This window comes from Kogia breviceps, chromosome 18 (genome assembly GCF_026419965.1).
Source record: "Kogia breviceps isolate mKogBre1 chromosome 18, mKogBre1 haplotype 1, whole genome shotgun sequence".
Classification (NCBI taxonomy): Eukaryota; Metazoa; Chordata; class Mammalia; order Artiodactyla; family Physeteridae; genus Kogia; species Kogia breviceps.
Genome location: NC_081327.1, coordinates 31,066,154 through 31,085,934, shown reverse-complemented (window position 1 = coordinate 31,085,934; position 19,781 = coordinate 31,066,154). Strand labels below are relative to the sequence as shown.

At 55.4% G+C, this 19,781-nt stretch overlaps 1 protein-coding gene across 8 annotated transcripts in view; it reads right to left on the bottom strand.

Moving 5' to 3' along the window:
* The window catches only part of SLC12A3 (solute carrier family 12 member 3), a 50,078-nt gene extending 35,250 nt beyond the window's left edge, over positions 1–14,828 (bottom strand). For 4 of the 8 annotated variants that reach the window (XR_010837769.1, XM_067019242.1, XM_067019243.1 and 1 more), the window contains exons 1-12: positions 14,153–14,828; positions 13,570–13,716; positions 11,997–12,072; positions 11,181–11,276; positions 10,728–10,867; positions 10,229–10,339; positions 9,082–9,193; positions 8,112–8,242; positions 3,461–3,545; positions 2,364–2,518; positions 1,973–2,080; positions 1,382–1,505 (exon numbers count right to left, since the gene is read on the bottom strand). Coding sequence is in view for 7 of the 8 variants with exons in the window: in XM_067019242.1 (XP_066875343.1) it covers positions 1,382–1,505; positions 1,973–2,080; positions 2,364–2,518; positions 3,461–3,545; positions 8,112–8,242; positions 9,082–9,193; positions 10,229–10,339; positions 10,728–10,867; positions 11,181–11,276; positions 11,997–12,072; positions 13,570–13,716; positions 14,153–14,434 (1,567 nt within the window). In the remaining variant the exon portion in view is untranslated. Of the gene's footprint in view, positions 1–1,381; positions 1,506–1,972; positions 2,081–2,363; positions 2,519–3,460; positions 3,546–8,111; positions 8,243–9,081; positions 9,194–10,228; positions 10,340–10,722; positions 10,868–11,180; positions 11,277–11,996; positions 12,073–13,569; positions 13,717–14,152 lie in introns of those variants that run through there. The other 4 variants (XM_067019241.1, XM_059043861.2, XM_067019244.1 and 1 more) reach the window with 4 other exon arrangements.
* Between the last annotated feature and the right edge of the window lie 4,953 nt (positions 14,829–19,781).

Here is a 19,781-nt window from a genome sequence, read left to right as displayed (position 1 = left end):
TAGCTATCACACTTCTTTGTGTGACCACAAATTATAGTAAGAAATACACTTTACAGTGTGACCCAAGACACACGTTCTCTATTTTCTGAAATCTTGAGACTGTGTCGCAGTTCCACCCACAATGGAAACCCACTCAAGAGCCGGCTCCTTCCCTTCCCTGTCTCACAAGCCCCTGCTCTGCTGTAACCCCTGGCATCCCTAGACACACTTTTGCATGTGAATCCTTGCCTCAGGGCCTGCTTCTGTGGATCCCAAAACAAGACAAACAACTCTTACGTGCCAGGCCTTCTGTACATGAGGCCATTGAATTAGCACAAGAGCCTTTTGCCCCAGAGCATTTGAGATTGTGATCCTCCATCTGAGGTACAGTCAGAACCGCCCAGATAAAATGACATCAAAGCCGAGGCAGGGGTGGACAGCAGGGTGAGCAGGAAACATCCAGGAACATCTGGGAATGCCAGGCCTGGCTAGGCGTTTCCACTCCCTGCTTGTGGCCCTGCTGCCTCTTCATCTGGTGCAGGATCCAGGAGTATCTAGTGTCCAGAAAGTTTCCCTTGAGTGGAAGCGGCTAGACCATTGGGTTATGTCTCATGGCTTGGTGATGCCAGCCTAAGTATTAGAGCAGGGATTCAGCTGTGGCAGGAAGGTGTCCCCCAGCCTGGGGAGGTTCACCAACAGCTGATCCTGACCCCATTCCTGCATAGGGAGCAGGGACCACGGGTCATCATGCCAAGGCACGGCAATTGCCCTTGCTTGGTAGGGCCACCTCTCTCCTAGCAAATTCTGCCTTGTTGGCTAAGTAAATCAGGAAGTACTGGGGAGTGTGCACACATGAGTGTGTGCGTATATGAATGCATGTGTGTGTGTGTGTGTGTGTGTGTGTGTGTGATTACACACATGATCTCTTTCTGCCCATCTGTGACACACCCTCTATGCATTATTATTCCCATTTTTCAGATGAGGAAACCGAGGCTCTAGGAGGTGAAATGATTTTTTTCAAGGTCACACGATTGGCATATGGCAAAGCCAGGATAGAAAGTCAATCTAATTAACTGATTAACTGGAATCTTTCTCCTAAGGCATCCCCTACCTTGGAGCCCAAGGGATCCAGCAGCTTAAGATCTGAGAAATGAGGTTGGTCTAGGTTCTACCCCTACAGAGAGAGTGATCCAGCTGTTTGTACCGGCTCCCGAGGAGGAATCAGTCAGCTTGTCCCGTGCTCCCAATGTGCTCCTGGGGGCTAGCTCAGACCTGGGGAGGGAGGTCCCAGCTGCCAGGACACAGGAATGCAGAGCCAGGAAAAGCACGTCGGGCCCTGTCCCCATGGCCCTCACGGCTGGCCGGGAGAGGTGGCAGCCCTGCGTACCCTGCGGCCACTCACCGATGATGATGAAGGCCACAGCAATGGCATAGGCCAGCAGGTAGCTGCGCACTGGCTCATTGTTCTTGCCATAGCCTTTGCCGAAGAAGCCAATCAGCGGGTACAGCTGGTCTAGGCACAGGCACTGTGGGCACAGGACGACGGGCTCACCCCCTGGCCGGGACCTGTCCCATCCCCTCCCCTGTGGCCACCTGGACCCCAAGCCCTGCTTGTTCTCTCCGTGACCTCAGCAGGGCACTTCCAGAACTGGGTCCTGGCTTCTGCCTCTTGAAAGGGGACTGATCTGTTGCCCTCCCCTCCTCACCACGAAGACTGAAAGGGCAAAAGGGGCTGATCACATCAGAGGGAAACTGGGAGGGGGGCTGCAGACGGGGTGCCAGGCTGCACAGAGGGAGTGAGGGGTGGGAAAGGCAGCTGCTCTTCAAAGCCCGGCACAGGAAGGGGCTGCTTCCTGCAAGCGTTTACTTTACTAGCTCCTTTTCCTTCAGTCTAGACACGGGGTCATATGACGCCTCCAGGCCTCTGTGGCAGTCACCTGGGGCCCCCTGCACCTGGCCTCCTAGACACTCCCGCCCCCTTCTGCAGCCTCACCTGGAAAACTTTGGCGGCAGAGACGAGACAGGCCAGGGATGAGGAGAGGGTGGCCCCAAAGATGCCGGCCGTGATCAGGGGTGCGAAGCTCGACACCATGCTCATGGTCTGCAGGGACATGGGGTTTGGGCCCCCCATGGTGAGGGGTGGGGCCCAGAGCCCCCACCCAGGGCACCCCAGTCCCCGCTGCAGGCAGGGGCTGAGTCTGGGAGCTGCCACCTGAGTCTGCAACCCTCACTGGGGACCCAGTGCCCACCAGGGCAGGAACTGGGCCCAGGCCCCTACCTGAAGCTCTTTTCCCAAGCCTGGGGCCAGCCCCCAAAACCCTGTCTACGACGGCCCAGTCCAGCCTCCACCCGGCCCTCCCTGCGTCTGGCAGGGCCGCGCGTACCTGGTAGTGGTTGATGAGGCCGAAGCGGCAGCTGTGCTGCTGGGAGCACTCGGTAAAGTTCCAGCCGTAGCCACAGGCCAGCCCCTCGCAGGCGCCTGAGCCGGGGGTCACCGTGTCATTCAGGATCCCGGAGGCATCTCGAACCACACAGGAACCTGAGGAGGAAGGAGGGCGTGGGGAGGCCTCCTTTCCCTCCTCTCCCCTCCCCTCCCACCCCCAAAACACCAGACACTTCTGCAGAGGGCGACATGCTGCTGATGGGCCAGCTCTTCCTTTACTTTATGACAATAATAATAATGATGATTATGATGATGACAATGATTTTAGCTACCATGCAGGAGCACCTCCGATGTGCCAGGCCCTGTGTTAAGGACTTTAAACACTCTGGGGAAACAGGTATTACTATTACTTTTATTGTCATTGCCATTCTACAGAGGCCCAGGGAGCTTAAGTGACCTAAGGTCACAGTGTCCTCCTTAAAGTGGAGAACTGAATCTCAGGCCCTAAGTGGCTATGACCTGGGCCATGTCCCTTGGCCATCTGTGAGCAGCTCACCTCACGGTGTGGTTACTGGGAGCAAGAGCATGTGTGAGGATCTCCGTGAGAGGCGAGTATCAACAGCCCAGGCCTGGGTCCAAAGCCCGCCTCCACCACCCAGGCTCTGTGACCTTTGGGCAGGTCACTTAACCTCTCTAAGCCCTTGTTTCCTCCTCCGTCAAGTGGCAGAAATGACAGTGCCCAGATTAAATGTAATAAGGCAGGTAAAGGGCTGGGCACGTGGTAATAAGTCAGTTGCTAGAGTCATCTTCCTCCCCCTCCTCCTCCTCCTCATTGTTTTGATCATTATTCCTGGAGTTGGAACATGATTCTTCCTATAGGATTTTCATACCATGGAATCTGTAACCTGAGGTTTGAAGGGACCAGAGGAGCCTGGGGTGATCCTCCATCTCCACCACAAACCACCCCCCAGGGTGCCCCCCAAAATAAAGTCCGAGGCTCCACTTCCTGGGGTTGCCATGTCCTCCCGGCCCAGCCATCCTTGTTAGAGAGCCAGATGGCACCCTGTGACCCATCCAGGGTCTGGGTCGGCAGCTTACCAACAGTGGCCGAGATGGCTAGGTAGGAAATGGTGGTCCAGAAAATGGCCATGAGTGTTCCCTTGGGGATGGCTACAGCAGGGTCCTGGAGGAGGGAGGGAGAGAGGGCATCAGGCAGACCCTGAGCCTCCTCCCAGGCCCTGTCCTTGTCAAGCTGAGGGTGGGGCAGCAAACACTGACCTTGGCCCCCTAGAACCTCCTTCCCCAGGGCGCTGAGAGGAAGGCACCTCGAGATTGAGGACCCACAGAGGGGGACAGGACAGAACTAAGGGGACGGCTGAGACCACATTCAGGGCCCTGGGAGCCCAAGGCAGAGAGAGGAACTCCAAGCAGCCCCAGGCCTAGTCCCCGAGCACATCTGGCTGACGTTTGCTCTGGGGGCTGTGAAGGGTGGGGTGAGGTGGAGGGCTCCCGAGTCAGCCTGCCTGGGGTCAAATCCAGGTGATCGCTGGGCAGTGTGCATGTCCTCCCACGCTTCAGCCCCTCCAGCCTCACAGGGATGCTGGTGAAACCAATTAATCCTTGTCAAGCTCCTAGACCAGGGCCCAGCTCACCAGCTGGGCTCACTGCGTGCAGTCACTATTATGCACCAGTTGATTTGTCTGGTTCTACAGCAATCAATATATAGACAAGCCCCAAACTCTCTCCTTCCTCTTTGAGAAAGAACTCTGCTGGTGCTTTCCTGGCAGCAGTAGCAGACCTTCACATCCACGTCATGTGTTTCATTCTTCCAGGCACTTTCTCAAACATAGCTTCTTGAGAAGTGGCTGGTGGCGAAACTGAGGCCAGGGAGCTGTGAGCAAGGCCCAGCTCACTGAGCCCCAGCGGCTCGGTCCTGACCGCGCCAAGGTCCACAGCCTCAGGGCCCCCCGGGGGTGCTGATCCTGGGTGGAGTAACGCAGGCTGGGATTTTTATGGCAAGTTTCCCGTCCAGGCACAGACCCTAGCTTGGAGGGGAAGGTCATGTCAGCCACAGGAAGTAAATTCGTAAACCTGCCAGCCTTTTCTGGGCCATTCTGCTCACCGCTCAGCTGGCAGGAAGAACCACAGGTGACAGAGCTTGGAGGGACCATGACACTGTTCAAATTCATTGGCAAGTCGAAGCAAAGCTGGCCATGGCCCAGCTCTCTACCTCAGACACTCGGAGGCCTGTGCTGGAACCCATGGTCAATCTGTGATGGCCAGGCCCTGAACCCGCCCTTGAGGAGCCCTGGCCCAAGTGGAGGAGGTACAGTTGGGATCCTGCCAACACAGGGCAGATGGTGCCCGCCACAGAGAGGATCACAGTGCACTGGGGAACAAGGTGGGGGAGACACTGCCAGGAACCCCGGAAGGCCTCAGGGTGGAGGGGACGATTTACGTGGCTCTGAAGGCACTGGGGTGGGAGGAAGGGCGCTGCAGGTCAGAGAGAAGTGGGAGCAGAGCTGGAGGGAAGCTGGAGGCTCTGGAGCACCCCGGGCTGCTGAGATCTCTGCTCTGGGGGCCCTGCCACCATGGGCCAGCCAGCCCTGCCCTGAGTCCCTGGTCCCAAGGCCAACAGACCAGGTCAACCTCCCAGCTCACCTATGGTAGGTGGAATAGTGTCTCCCCAAATTCACATTTATCCAGAACCTCAGAATATGACCTTATTTGGGAATAGCATCTTTGCAAATGTAATTAGTTAAGATGAGGTCATACTGGATTAGGTGGGCCCTAAATCCAATGACTGGTGTCCTTGGAGAGGAGAGGACACACAGAGACACACAGAGGAAAGAAGGCCACATGAAGACAGAGGTAGAGATTGGAGGGATGAAGCTACAAGCCAAGGAAAGCTCAGGATTGTTGGAAGCTACCAGAAGCTGGAAGAGGCAAGGAAGGATTCTTCCCTAGAGCCTCCAGAGGGAGCATGGCTCTACTGACACCTTTTTTTTGGACTTCTGGCTTCTAGAACTGTGTGAGAATAAATTTCCGTTGTCTTCAGCCACCAAGTTTGTGGTAACGTGTTATAGCAGCCACAAGGAATGAATACACCAGGCTTCCATCCTACCCTCATGTCTTGGCTTGAAATCTCAGAGCCCAACTCACAAATCAGGCATATCTGGGTCCACATCTTGCTTATCTCTTCCTGGCTGTGTGCCTTGGAACAAACCCTTTAACCTCTCTGAGCCTCAGTGTCTCTCCCCCGCTATCTGTGAAATAAGAAAGTAGCCTGGCATGTAGCAAGCGCCTGTAAATGTGAACAGTTAGGGGTGGGGACTGTATTGCGACACAACCCGGGACAACACCAGCCTGGCACAGATCCCACGGCCGTCACCAGGAAGTCCCTTGTCTCTGAGCTCCCATCCCCCCCCATCAGCAAATTGAGTTAATAATGCTTTTCTTGGCCTTAGCACGGGGTGGCTGTGAGGATTAAACCCACATGAGATCATGGTCATGAGACTGCTCTGTAAGCACTAAAGGGTTGGGGGACGTAAAGGATTAATAGTAACAATGACAACTTGGTCATCACCCCTTTAGGTCGCAGCTCACATGTCACCTTCTCAGGAGTCTCTGGTCACATTGTGTAAATTCACACCGTGCTTCTGCACCCCTGACCCAGGGATTGCCTCCCCACTTCTCTGCTTGATTTTTCTCCCCATCGCTCAACCACCGTCAGGCAAACTACAGATTTTACTTATTTATTTGTTGATTGTCTCTCTCACTAGCATGTCAGCTCCATGAGGGCAGGAATTTGTGTCTCTTTTGTTTACTGCTGCATCCACAAGACACTGGCCTCAAAGCAGGTGCTCAAACAAATATTGGGTGAATGATGGAGTTGTGGTGATAAAGTTGAGGTCTCTTTGTTTTAGAAACTTGCATTCCAGATCCTCTGACACCTGTGTGTGGGACCCTGGGCAAGCCCCTGACCCTCTCTGAGCTTGGGTTTGCTCCTCTGTAACATGGGGGTGATGATGGTAGAAGCTTACAGCTGTCCCACAGATATTATTTTTAAAGAAGGAGGCACCGTGCCGACCACATGGTAAAAATGACATTGACCTTGACAACCAGCCTTTAGCACTTCCTCTGGGCTGGGCACTGTTCTAAGCACTCTATGTAAATTAGCGCGTTGAATCCTTGCTCCCTGCCCTGGGAAGCCAGGGCTGTGTGAGTCCCAGTTTACAGCTGGGGAAGCTGAGGTCCAGAGAGGTTTTAAGGGACTTGCATAAAGTCCCCATGAATGGGAGCTGCTCTTCGCTGAGGACATATTGCCCCACCGTCTGGGCAAGGGGCCAGATCTAGGAGAAAAGTGTCCCTTTAGGGCTTGAGGGCATTTAAGACAGAAGATGCCTGCCCCTGCCCCCAGCTCCGAGACAGCTGCCTGGCCCTGATGCCTGCACACTGGGCCGGTTGGTAACCTAAGAAGCTTGATAAAGCATCTAGATAAATCCCCAGGCTATGATGATCTATAAAGGGGCTGGGAGGGGAACCAGGCCACCTGAGCACAAGCCCAAGCTCTGCAGAGAACTCGGGGCAGGCAGACCAGGCCCCTGCTGGCCGCTCCCCAGAGAAGGGAGAGGAGCCAGGCAAACACGGCCTCCCTCCGATTTCCAGGTCCTGCTAGAGCCACACTGCAATTCGAGATTGCCTCCAGTGCACAATTCTTATTTCATTTAAGAAAATGCATCAAGGAGCACCTTTCGAGCGGGACTGGAGATGGAGGGTGAAGGTCCCCAGCACAGAGCCACGCTTCTCACTGTTCATCCCCACTTGTGTACCAGCTCCTTTGATAACCTCCCTCTGGCAAAGATTCCTCTGGCTTTCTTGTCTCTCAGAGCCCAGCTCCAGCCCCACCTCCAGCCAGAAGTTTTGCTGGAGCCGCTGCCACCTCAGTCTGCACTTCTCCCCCACTTGTGCGCATTGTGCTTCCGCTCTAACACTTCCCATTGGCCACATCCCACCACTGTTCACTCAACACACAGGCCCCAAGCAGCTAGGACGTGTCAGACCCTGAGCTGGGAATAGGGACATAGAGGTAGTTCCCAGTTCTCCAGATGCGGCTGGGCAGAGACATAAGTGGCCTGACATCACTAAATTAGGGGAACCAAGACGCTGACAAAAGGGCTGGGAGAGGTGTAAGGGTGGAGGCTTTAATCTGCCGGAGGAACAGAACTTTGCAAGGTAAAGAAATGAGGATAGCGAGTCCCAGGTAGAGAGCACAGCAGAGGCAAAGGTGTGGAGGAGGGACAGGGCAACAGGGCCAAAGCAGTAGATCCTCAGGGCTGGGGCAGGGGTCATGGGAACAGCAACAGTTCCCGTGGGGCTGGGGCCTCACACACTGAGCCAAGGAGCCTGCCCGCGTCAAGACGATGGAGAGCCCTGGGAGGATGTGCCCGATCCCGTCTGAGTTTTGGAAGGTCAAGCTGGGTCAGTCTTCCCCTCAGGCTGGGAGTCCCAGGATCGAGGGAGGAGACTAGCCCATTTGCATGTGGCCCTCAAGGCCTAGAGTGCTGTGGTGCCAATCAACAACCTCAGAATGGAGTGAGATGAATGGGATGGATTTGGGTTGGCTTGGATTGAGTCGCACAGAAGTTTAGAAGCTCTGGCCTTGGGGTCTCAGGGCTCCGCTCAGTGCCCAGTGGGACATTCTGGTAGGACAGGGCCAGGAAGCAGGAGGGCTGGGAGTCTTGCTCACCTTGAGGTCCCCGGAGATGTTGGCTCCCGCCAGGATGCCAGTGGCCGAGGGGAAGAAGATGGAAAACATCCCGAAGAAGCTGCCGTCCACGCCCCGCCAGTCAGGCACCAAGTTCTGGGCAAAAATGTCCGCTGGAAAAACAAGGCCTGAGTCAGGGCCTCCTGGAAGGCCTGGGCCCCTTCTCTGGGCCCAGCCGGGCAGGCAGGAGGCTCCCATGGCAGCTCCTGGCTGTGGGAGTCGGGGGTGCCAGCGTCCCCATGTAACCAAGCAGGACCCTATGGGGCCTTCCCAGAATTGACCCCCACCCATGTCCTCTGCCTGCCTTTTGTCTGTAGATAAGCTTTAGTCAAAGAATACATTTAATCAGAGAAGTGAGAACATGCAGGAAGAAAACAGCCAAGCAAGACAAAATAATAGTAGCTTAGCCATTAAACAAAGTCAAGGACTTTTAGTTCTTCCTCAAGGGCTATAGATAATATTCTGAGCCAAATCCTTTGAGCTGTTTTGCAGCTACTGAAACCCCCATCAGGTGGGAGGAGTAAGCTGCGTGCTGCCCACAAGCACGTAGACCCCAGACCAGCTGGAACCAGAAGGCTGATGATGTTGACTCCCGATTACCTCACCACCAGCCAATCAGAAGAATGTCCACCAGCTGATCACACACCCCACACCCCCCCTCCCTCACTCTATCTTTATAAACCTTTCCCTGAAAGCTTTCAGGGAGTTTGGGTCTTTTAAGCACTCGCTGCCCTGAAATCCTTGCTTGACCCTGAAATAAACGCTGCACTTTCCTTCACCACAACCCAGTGTCAGTCGATTGGCTTTACTGCGCACGGGTAAGCGGACCCAAGTTTGGTTCGGTAACACCGGTGCCCATATAATAGGCAGATTGTCCCATATAATGGGCCAGATTGGTGGGCAGATGTCCCTGTCCCCAGAGCCACGGGTAGTGGCCCCAACCCGCACGTACCTCGGTAGCTGAAGAAGCCTTTGGAGGCCTTGTCCTCAGAAGGGGGAATCAGTGTCCCCACCAGGTAGTTGGCAAAAGAGACCATGATGATGAGGAAGAAGAGCACCTGGGCCTGGGAGAAAGGGAGGCTGGAGGTCAGACAGTCTGGCTCCGCTTGTTCAGGGAGCCCCAGCAGGGAAGAGCTTGCCCCAGGTCCCTTCCTCTCCCATTCATTCATTCAACACCCATTACTCCACAGGCTCTGTTCTAGGAGCTGGCGACATAGCAAGGCTCCTGTCTTGCTGATAAATAAGGAGGATGAATCTAGAGTAAGAACGGGGGTGTTCCGGGGACTGGGTTGAGGCTACTTTAGCAGGGTGGCCTGAGAAGGTGTCTTCAAGGGTCCTAAAGGAGGAGGATAAGGGAGCAGCAGAATGATGGGGGCGTAAGCTTGGTGCATTCAAGGAACAGCGGGGAGGTGGTGGAGCTGGACGTCAGAGCCAGGGGGCGAGAGGAGGGGCGGCCGGGGCCAGGGCTGTGCTGGTCAAGGCTGCCAGCTGCAGCCCAACATCTCCTCCCTTACTTCATGCTGAACCTCTGACTCGGGGCTTGGGATAGGTTCAGATGAAGACCACGTTCCCCAGCCCCCCTTACAGCGAGGTGTGGCCATGGACCGCGTTCCGGCCAACGGGAAGTGAACAGGAGGAATATGTACAACTTCCAGGCCGGGGCAGAAAAGGAAAGGGGAAGGGGGTTCCCTCCTTTCCACCCTCTTTCCCCTTCCTGATGACTGGGCTGTGGACATGGAGGTGGAGGCCGTCATGGGCCAGGTGGATGAGGGCCACACCCCAGGGGTAGAGAGGCCACAGGATGGAAGGCGCCCGAACACCTGGTCCCCAGGGGCCACACACACACACACACACACACACACACACACACACACACACACACACACACACACACACACACACAGAGCTGGACTGTTCCATGAGAGAGAAATGAATGATTCTGGCTTAAGGCCCCCTTCTTTAGGGTCTCTGTCACAGCAGCAGAACTTAAAGCTCATCTGACACACACAAGAGGCGGAACCAAGACCGGGACCAGGTCCCGCGATTCCCGCTTCCGCACTCGACCGTGCCCACATCCCTCCCCAACATCCTGTCCTCACCTTGGACTCCCACTCCATGCCAGCCAGGGAGACGGCCAGCAGCACAGTGACGGTGACCACGCCAATGATGCGGATGTCGTTGGTGGGGTCCACGATGGGTGAGCCGTACTCCTGGGGGAGGTGACAGGCCAGGCTGCGTGCTGCCCCTGAACAGCCCACCCCACCAGGCTCCTCCACCGTGATTTACCTCATTTATGTTTGCCCTCTCATAGGAAAACACAAACTCAAACCCCTCCCCTGCCCACAAGTCCTCCAAAGCAGCTACTGCATGGGTCTGGACAATTTGGCCCTAAAGGCGACGCGCACCCCTGAAGGAGACTTCTGGGGATGGTCTTTATTTGAAGAGATCATCAGAGTCACCCACAATGATGGGACTGTGGCTTTGGTCCCTAAAGGCCAAATTGGGTCGAGGGGCAGGGAGGCCTGGCCCAGAAGGTGTGGAGGAGAATGCAGCAGGCGGCCGGGGCTCCATCTGCCCGGGGTCCAGCCCCTACCTCACCTGGAGCAAGTCCTGCACGGTCTCTGCGAAGCCCACAGTGTGCATGGCCACACCCACAGCGTTGGCGAAGGCAAAGATGAGGCCGATGGAGCCCCCTAGCTCTGGGCCAAGACTCCGGGAGATGAGGAAGTAGGTGCCACCTATTGGGGACAGAGCCAGGAGCCATGAAACCAGAGGAGTCAGCTGGCTGGGGTGGACTTGGGGCAGGCAGAGCTGAGGCTGGGAGCGGGTGAGCATGGGGCCCAGGGGGTTCAGGGAGGAGACAACCAAGGCCATCCCATCCCATAGGTGTGGAGATCCTGCCCAAAGCCTATATCTGGAATCAACAGGGGCAGCCTGGGGTGTCCCCGTCTGGGTGGGGGTGGAGGTTAGGGAGTGGTTCAGAGACCCGTTCCCAGGGTGAAGACTCGGGGACCTACACGAGGAGGACCTTGGGGCTGGGGTGGGGCCCACCTGACTTGACCTTGCCGTTGGTGGAGATGGCCGAGATGGAGAGGCCCGTGATGGAGGTCACCGTGACCGAGAGCAGGATGATGATCCAGGTCAGGACTGTGGGGGTGGGTGGGGAGGTGATCGCCCCAAAACTCAGTCAGGGCATTCCTCAGAAGGAGCCATTTGAGGAAGCTGAACCAGCCAACTGATTCACCACATGACTTAAGTCACTTTCCTTCTCTGAGCCTCACTTTTCTCATATGAAAAATGGTCTCTGTCTACCTCCTGGTATATTCTAAATAGCCAGGGAGCTGATAAGCCAACATGTAAAGGATCATTACGTATGGAAGGGTAGGTTTCCTCTCTTAATAATAAAAAATAAAGTAATAGTTACCACTTGATGAGCACCTCTGGGTGCCAAACCCTGTGCTGTTTTATGTGCATCAGAGGAACCCCACAATAGATCTGTGAGGTGGGGACAGTTATTGTCCCCATTTAACTGATGAGGAAACCAAGGCTCAGAGAGGTTAAAAACTTGTCCAAGGTCACACAGCATGGTACAGAGCTAGCAGCTGGTCTGTCCACAGTGTGAGTTCCTAACCCAGATTCTCTGCAGAAGAAATTTGGCTCCGAGAGGTTAAGTGACTTATTGAGGGCAAACTGAGCCAGGGAGAGCCCCCAGGCCTGCTGACTCCATGTCCAGTGCTGCTTGGCCACACTGCCCTGACCTCTGTAACCCGTGGGCTCTGTAACCCAAGTTCAAGATTGCTCCCGTGGAGCCTGGGAGGACCAGGACCCGGGCGCACCTTCCCCCTGCCCCCCAGAGGCAGCACTCACCAATGCCTGCCTGGGCGGTAATCCAGGGGAGCCGCAGATAGAGGATCACACCCCATATATTGAGCATGCAACGGATCTGGGAGGAGAGGGGGGTCAGAGGCCACCTGGGGGGCGGCTGAGTACCCCAGGTCAAGCACATAAGTCCCTGTCCCCAGTCTTGGCATGGCATCGGGCACCTAGGGGACACCTGGGCTCTTTCTTTGCTTCACCCACTTTAGTGGGTGCCCACTTCAGTGCCTCTCTGGTTCTGTGGGGCAGGGAGGGGAGGGGTACCCAGAGACCCACCTGTCCCTCCCACCACTCTTCTACCCTCCTTCCATCGAGGCCTGAGGATGGGCAGCAAGCATTATCACCCCTCACCCTGCTCCAAGCCCAGGGTCCTGTGTCTGCCAGCCCCAGTCATGGCCCAGTGGCCAGCTGTTGGCCCAGAGCCTGGCATTCAGGGGAACTCAGCAAATGCCAACTGAGCCAATGCCCTACATACAAGCAGAAATCAGGGCTCAGGTGGCTGTGACTTCAGCTTCCGAATTTAAAGCAAAGCCAGATGCCACAACTGAGGCTGGAATCCCATGTGGGAGGGGCTGGTGTGGTCTTTGGCCCCAGCCACGTCTTGGGGTGGGGGACATGTGGCATTTACAAGCCCAGGGGGATTTCTTTTTTCTTTCTCTCTCTTTTTTTTAAGTCTTTAAAATTTTTTTGAATTTAATTTATTTAAAAAAATTGAGGTATAGTTGATTTACAATATTATATTAGCTTCAGGTGTATAACATAGTGATTCAAAATTTTAGGCCTGGGAAATTTCTAAGGCCCTCCATATGCTCTGAGGTACTGAATGGGCCTACACCAGGCTCTGGCCACCACAGTGAGGGAGGGAGACCCAGACTCCGGATTATGGGCCTCTGCAGCTAGAGGGGGGTTGACTGTTCAGATGGAGAAAGAGGCACAGCCAAGCAGGCAGTTGGCAGAGTTAAGGTCAGAACCCAGGCTTCCTGCCTCCCAGAGCGGGAAGCTTTCACCTAGATCTCATGCGATCCCCTCTGTAAAGTGCCAGAATGTCTTCCAAAGCCAAGTACATTAGATTGTTTGCTCTCTTGGGGCCTAAAACAGCAAACCTTCTCTTTCCCATCGTGGAGAATGAGAAAACAATGTTGTGGATTTGTGTTTAGTACTGCCCTCTGGTGGCTCTTTGGGGAAACACAGTTTCTCTCAATAACTCCAAGGTAGGCATTCATCCAAGCGCTTTACATCTATTAATTCATTGAATGCTCATCATTTCATAGACGAGGAAAGTGAGGCATAGACAGGTTAAGTAACTTGTCCAAGGTCACATGATGACTGAGCAGACAAACAGAGATCTTCCCCAGGGTTTTAGGTCTCAGTCTGGGGGGTAAACGGAGGTCAGGAAGTACAAAAGCAGAGAAAATTTGAGGTCACTAGGCAGATGGGGAAACTGAGGTCTGGGCTGAGTCTTGGGTCTGCCTTGTATACTAAGGCCCGAGAGTCCAAGCTGAGCCTGAATGGAGCTCTGTCTCCCTACCCCCATCCCTGGATATCCCATCCACACCCCACTCACCATCACCCCCTTGACCCAGCCAAAGCGCACAGGCTCCTCAGGGTTCTTCTCGTCGCTGGTACCTGCCTCATCCTCCACCAGCCCATCGGTCATCTCATGGCTGGGCCGGCTGTCAAAGGCCAGGGCATGCAGGTGGCTGCCTTCCTGCTGGGAGCGCAGAGACCACAGGTCAGGCAGGCAGGGGTCATGACAATCCAGCTCCCCCGCCTCCCCACCCTCCACCGTCCAGCCTCCCAAGTAGCAAACCAGCAAGCCCCATCTTTGCTGCAGACCTTTCTTACCCTCCTCTCCCCATCTGCTTGAAGTGAGTGTAAACTCTGTAAACTTCCACTGACTGGGAGCTCATTACCTCTCTGGGCAACCCTAGATTGCTTGATTGGGTCGCTAATGACTGGGCAATGAATATTACATGTGCCCAGAGCTGTACAGCTCCCATACCCACATTCCATGTGGGCCTCTCAACCCATGAGGAAGACACCTGTTTGTCCCCATGACACAGATGACAGAGCCAAGGCTCAGAGAGGTAAGGTAACTGGTCAAGGTCACACAGCAGGAAGGGCCACTCCTCTGGGACGGTGTTTACCTTGAGGAAGGAGTGCAGGTCGGCCAGCGTGGGCCGGACCTTTCGGGGCTCGCCAGGCAGGGTGCTGTTGGCATAGTGCTCGTAGGCAGGCACCACATCGATAGTGTTGTAGCCAAAGGTGCGCATGTAGAAGGTGTTGCCGTGGGTCAGGTGGCTGGGGTGGCTGCTGTCATAGGCAGCCGGTGGGGGGGGCTCATCTCCCCCCAGCAACGTGCTGATGGTGAAGCGCCCACTGCACAGAGCAGGGTCCCTGGGCGTCTCCGACACTGGCAGCTCTGCCATTGTAGCTCTGGGTGTCGGGGGAGGGGGCCAGGGTCGGCGGGGACACGCAGGGTGGCTTTATAGGCTGGGGCCACAGCAGGGAGGAGGAGGAGAGGTTGGCTCAAACCGCCCACAGCTGGCGAGCAAGGTCCCTGGACAGGGTGGGAGGCAGAGCACGTGACTGATGCTGTCCTGCCCACCATCTGATCTCGGAGATAGCAACATGGCCTTGGACTGGGAGCCGGAGCTGGGTCACCAGAGAAGGGAGGCATGCCCAGCCCCTGGGTCCTAGAGAGGCTCTTCTGAGTTTGGGGGCAGTGGATATCAGCAGCTGGACCCTAGGAAGGAGTACTCACCAAGAGGATCCTTAGGGACTCTATGAGGTCCCCAGAGACAGCCTGATGGTCTGAGGACCCACTCCACACAGGTTCAAAAACCTCTTGTTTCAGTATATGGTATTTAGTTTTATATTTTGTTTATTTAGTATGTTCGAATAGATGAATGGTATGACATTTAAAAAGATACACACACACACACATACATATATATATATATATAAGGTTAGTCTCTCTTACTATGAGAGAGTTAGTGTGGTGGCCACCTGATGTGCCACCAGAAAAGGACAACCCCCAGCTGCTGAGAGGGGTCTCAGTGGCAGCTCCTATGGCAATGGCCTTGCCTATGGCCAAGTTCCTCCATGGAGCTCTCTCTCATCCAATGATAGGTATGGGATGCAAAGGCCTGATGTCCTGCCCCCAGATCTGAGGAGCCACCCCACATCCAGAAGTCCCCAGGGTCAGCTGAGGCTTTGTCTACACAGTAGCCCACTCCTCCCTCTGTCCTGTCCTGCTTCCTTCTCTTCTCCCCAGAGGTACTGACCCCAAGAGCTCTACTAGTGAGTGCCCTGCAGGCTCACCTTTGTCTCAGAGTCTGCTTCCTGGGGGTGGGTGGCCTAAAGCTCACAGGAAAACCACTCATTTCTTTGTTATCCCTGCTGGGTTTTGCATCTTTCAGCCATTCAACTAACAAACCTCATTGACCATTGACCATGTCATGGGTGGAGACAGGAGGCAGGAACACAGACGGCAGGCACAGGCCTATGTTCACAGGGCTGCTGAGTTAGTGGGGGAAATAGACCTGGAAAGAGACCAGCCCCGCTGTGTGAAGAGGGCGGCGATGGGAGAGATGCATATGGAGGAGGGTCAGGGTGGGGACAACCAGGGACAGGACAGACCCCTGACTGGAGTCTTGGAGGACAAGCTGCTCTTCTGAAGGCAAGGGATGGATGGAGGCCTCAAGGCCACCACCAGCCACAGGCTTCTAAGCTTGGCTTATGCCCAGGCTCTGGCCCTCCTCGTGAGGGACACGCTTTCTCTACCTCCCTGCCCTGCCTCTCAGACCTGGGCTGGGCTCTCAAAGCTCACCTACATCCCCAGAGACCAGCTCTGAGATGTTCAGAGCCCCCCGGAACTCCATGACGTCCATCAGCAAGTCAGCACCAGTGGACTGAGAACTTGTGGGGGGCCTGGCTGGCTTCTGCTGCCCCCTCACTCCTGGTCCAGAGGGGCCCAGGACAGGAGGAAATGCTCAGACTGTGTTAGGGTAGCAAGCTGCATTAGGGAATCACCCCTCTAAGATGAGGGTGCCTCAACAGGGGTCCAGGAGCCCCACAAATTTGTAGACAAGTTTTCATACCTAAGTGCATTTTTCTGGAGAGGGGGGCATAAAGTTCATACAACTTGCTAGAAGACCAGCCCACGGGAGCAGGGATCTGGGCCCATCTTGTTCACTGACATTCCCAAGCAGTTAGAACAGCACAGAGCAGGTCCTCATTAAACGCTTGTTGAATGAGTAACGAAGGGAAGCCAGAAGCAAAGAGAGGCTGCCACAGAAACCCTTGGCTGAGAGAACCACCCCTGGGGTGGGGATGGGGACAAAGTGTAGGTCCTTGGGGTCCTCCCAGCTCAACCAGGCACAGAGGTGAGCTGAGGACGGCTGGTCCTCGATGACAAACCCAAAAGATTATGATCACTGTGCACCGTTTTGCAAAGTCGATATATTTACTATGTGTTCACTTCTTTAAAAGACTCTTCTCGGGGCTCCCCAGACCCCCAGACTTGCCTACTCCCTCTCCAGGACATCTGGCCCCTCCTCAGAGAGGCTTCTGCAGGAGGGTGTCCCCAACCCCCAAGCCAGCTGCCAGCAGGGGGAAAGGCTCCAAGGTGAGGAGGACTCCACGGCCAGGACCACAGCCGTGGTCAGTTTTCCACCTTCCCTGCAGCGACCCACCCCATCTGCCAATTACTTCTTCCCTCCCACGTGGCCTCCGGGTAGAGCTTACAGACCTTATCGCCCTCTCCATCTTTAACTGCCACTTGACTGGTGAAAATCACAGCTGACCAACATGCTCTTATGCTGTCCCTACACACCCTGTCCCCGGAGCAGCTGTGGAAAATTCGTGATTAAGATCTTAGGAGAGGAAGTGGCCAAAGGGACCGAGGCTGGTTTCCAGCAGCACTGGGGCCCCGGCAAAGTGAGGGCCCACAGTTTTGCTGGATGACCTTGAGCAAGCCACCTCCTCCCCCTCCACAATTCCCAGGCCTGGGTCAGCTCCAAGTTCCCTCCCAGCCCTGGAGGGGAGCATGTGCTTTTTCGAGAAGCCTTTCCTGCGCCCCCCCATACCTGTATGTCTCTGGGTGGGGGGATTTAAGCAGGACCCCTCAAAAGGCTTATCAATAGGACAGTTGAAGGGACTGTCGGAACTCCTTGTCCCAAAGCACAGAGGCCAAAGAAAGGGGCTTCCTGCCCTTGGACGGAAGTCCATCCTTTTGAGAAATGCTCACAGAAGCACTCTTCTTGATGGGGGCACCATGTGGGTCACACACGACTCCTGCCTTCCAGGGCTTCAGCTGCCAGGTTGCCCAGAGCCTGTCAGGTCTGAGACCAGGAGTGGAAGTTGGAGGAATCCTGAGTGAAGCCCTGGGATTTGGCCTCAGGGGCTGTCAGGCTCCCATCTCAGTTGTCAGTTTCTCCAGGGCTCTGAGCAAGTCGTTCCCTCAGCCCCCTCAGCCCCCACTTAGCAGCCAAATGGAAATGACACCTACATCAGTGCTGGCTCTCACTCCCTCAAGGGCCCCTGGCTGGGTGACTTAGGGCCCCTGGCCTCTCCTGGTTCTCAGAGGAGGAAGAATGGGGTGTTAAAGGAACAGAAGGACTCAGGAATTCCCTGGAAGGGAAAACCCCAGGCACAGGGGGCTGAAATGGTGAGGACAGAAGGGCCTGCTGTCTTTACGACCAGAGGCACCTAAGCCTTTATGCACTGGAACTCACAGCCTAGCCTGGCAGACTAACCAGCAAGGAGATCGCAGCAACTGGCTAGCAGAGGAGGGAGGCTGCCCTGGAGGAGGGGGAACCTCGAGGGGAGACGTAGGCAAGGATGGAGGGGCTTCTGGGACATGGGGCTTGGGAAGGCACGGTCAGTGGGAGGGACCAGGTGGTGGGACTGGAGCTCACTGGTGCCGTGGTGGGCGGGGGAGGGAAGAAATGGTGGGAGATGAGGCTGAAAGGGGTCCGATTGTTTCTTCAGTCACTCATATTTATTGAGTGCCTACTGCATACCACACCCTGTGCTAGGCAAGGAAGGCACCACAGGGAACAAGACAAAGGCCCTGCCCTCCTGGAGCTCACATTCTAGTGGAAGAGACAGACAAGCAGTAAACAAGCAATCATCATGGTACATTCAGTGATAAGTGCTATGAAGAAAACAAAGCTTTTTTTTTTTAAAGGAGGGGTATTTAGGCCTCTCTGAGAATGAGAAATTTGAGCTGAGATCCAACAATAAGGAGGAGACACCCATAAGTGAGCAGGTGTGAGCACAGGGGTTCCAGAAAGAGGAGAGAGCATGTGCAAAGGCTCTGGGGTATGAGTGTGGTCGGGGCTTCAAGATGGCAAGGAGGCCAGGATGGCAGGAGCCGAGGGACTGAGGAGATGGGTTTGAGACATGGAAGAGGGGACACCAGGCCTTATAAGCCAGGGTTAGAAGTTCCACGTTCTATTATGTGATGGTCAGATTTATAGTTTTCAAAGTTCACTTTGGTCATTGTGTGGAGATTGGATGGAGGGAGGCAAGGGCAAAGCAAGACTAGTGGGGCCACTGTGGGTGCATGAAGGTGGTGGCCGGGCCGGGGAGTAGATGTGGATGGCAGGGTCGTGAGAAGTGTTGGGAGTTGAGGTATATTCTGAAGGCAGAGCCGATAGAACCAGCACACGGATTCATGTAGGACAGGAGTTGGAGAGAAGAGGGGAACAGGGAGGACTCTGTGGGGGAAATGTGGTGTCATTTCTGAGTAGGGACACCTGGCAAGGAGGGCCTTGAATGCCAGGGTAGGAGACTGGCCTTTGTCCTGGGGAATCAGATCTCATCTGTTTCTGGAAAGCTGGTGGGGAGCATAGTGGGGTGGTGAGCAGTGCCAGGAAGAAAGAACAGGGCCAGGGAGGGCCGGGAGGGGCTCCGGTGACAGTCAGGCAGAAAAGACAACTGCACAGCTCTGAGCCCTCGGGCTCACTCCTGACCGCACACAACACTCAACCATCTCACTGGAGACTCTGACAAATGCTGACTCCCCCGCTGGGGATACTATGGGCCTGGGGCCGAAAAGGGGGTGAGGGGCCGGCATCAGTATTCTTAGAAATCTCCCCAGGTGGAACTGAGGGGCAGTCAGGCTGAGACCCAGTGGGCTAAAGAGAACAATCTTTCACACGCAGACTCGCCCACCCCCACACCACCCCCTGCCCCATCCCCACGTCCACATCTGCCCCGGTCCCACGAGGCTCGCCTGGAGAGGATGGGTATGATGCAACCCTGGTGTCGTGAAATAGCCGGGTAAGAGGATGCGCTGCTCGTCGGCCTGATTCACAACACCAGCTGCAGCAACGATACCAGAACTCGGCGAGCTTCCTCCTCTGGATGTGGCTCCGAGGGTTTGAGGCAGTGATGACAAGCCCGGGCAAACATCCTCCCCGACCGATGGCTGCCCTGGGCCAGCGCCATGCAGAGCCCCAGGGCTGCAAATGATGGAGGCTGGGTCCCTGCCCACAGGGGGGCGCACAGACTTGATGGTAGCGAGGAAGTGGGGAGCAGACACAAAACCCTGTATACAGTATAGGGGGAAGGGCAACAGTGGAGGTGTCTGGCACTGGAAAGGTCTGGGAAGCCAGAGGCTGACGGCAACCTCTGCAAGCAACCAGGACCAAGAAAACTGAGATTGCTCTTGAGCCTTGCAAACCACATAAGTGTGTCTATTGCAATCCTGGTCCTTCTATCCGGACAGTGTTAACAGCAGTTGAACACTGAAGTACCTTGAAGCTA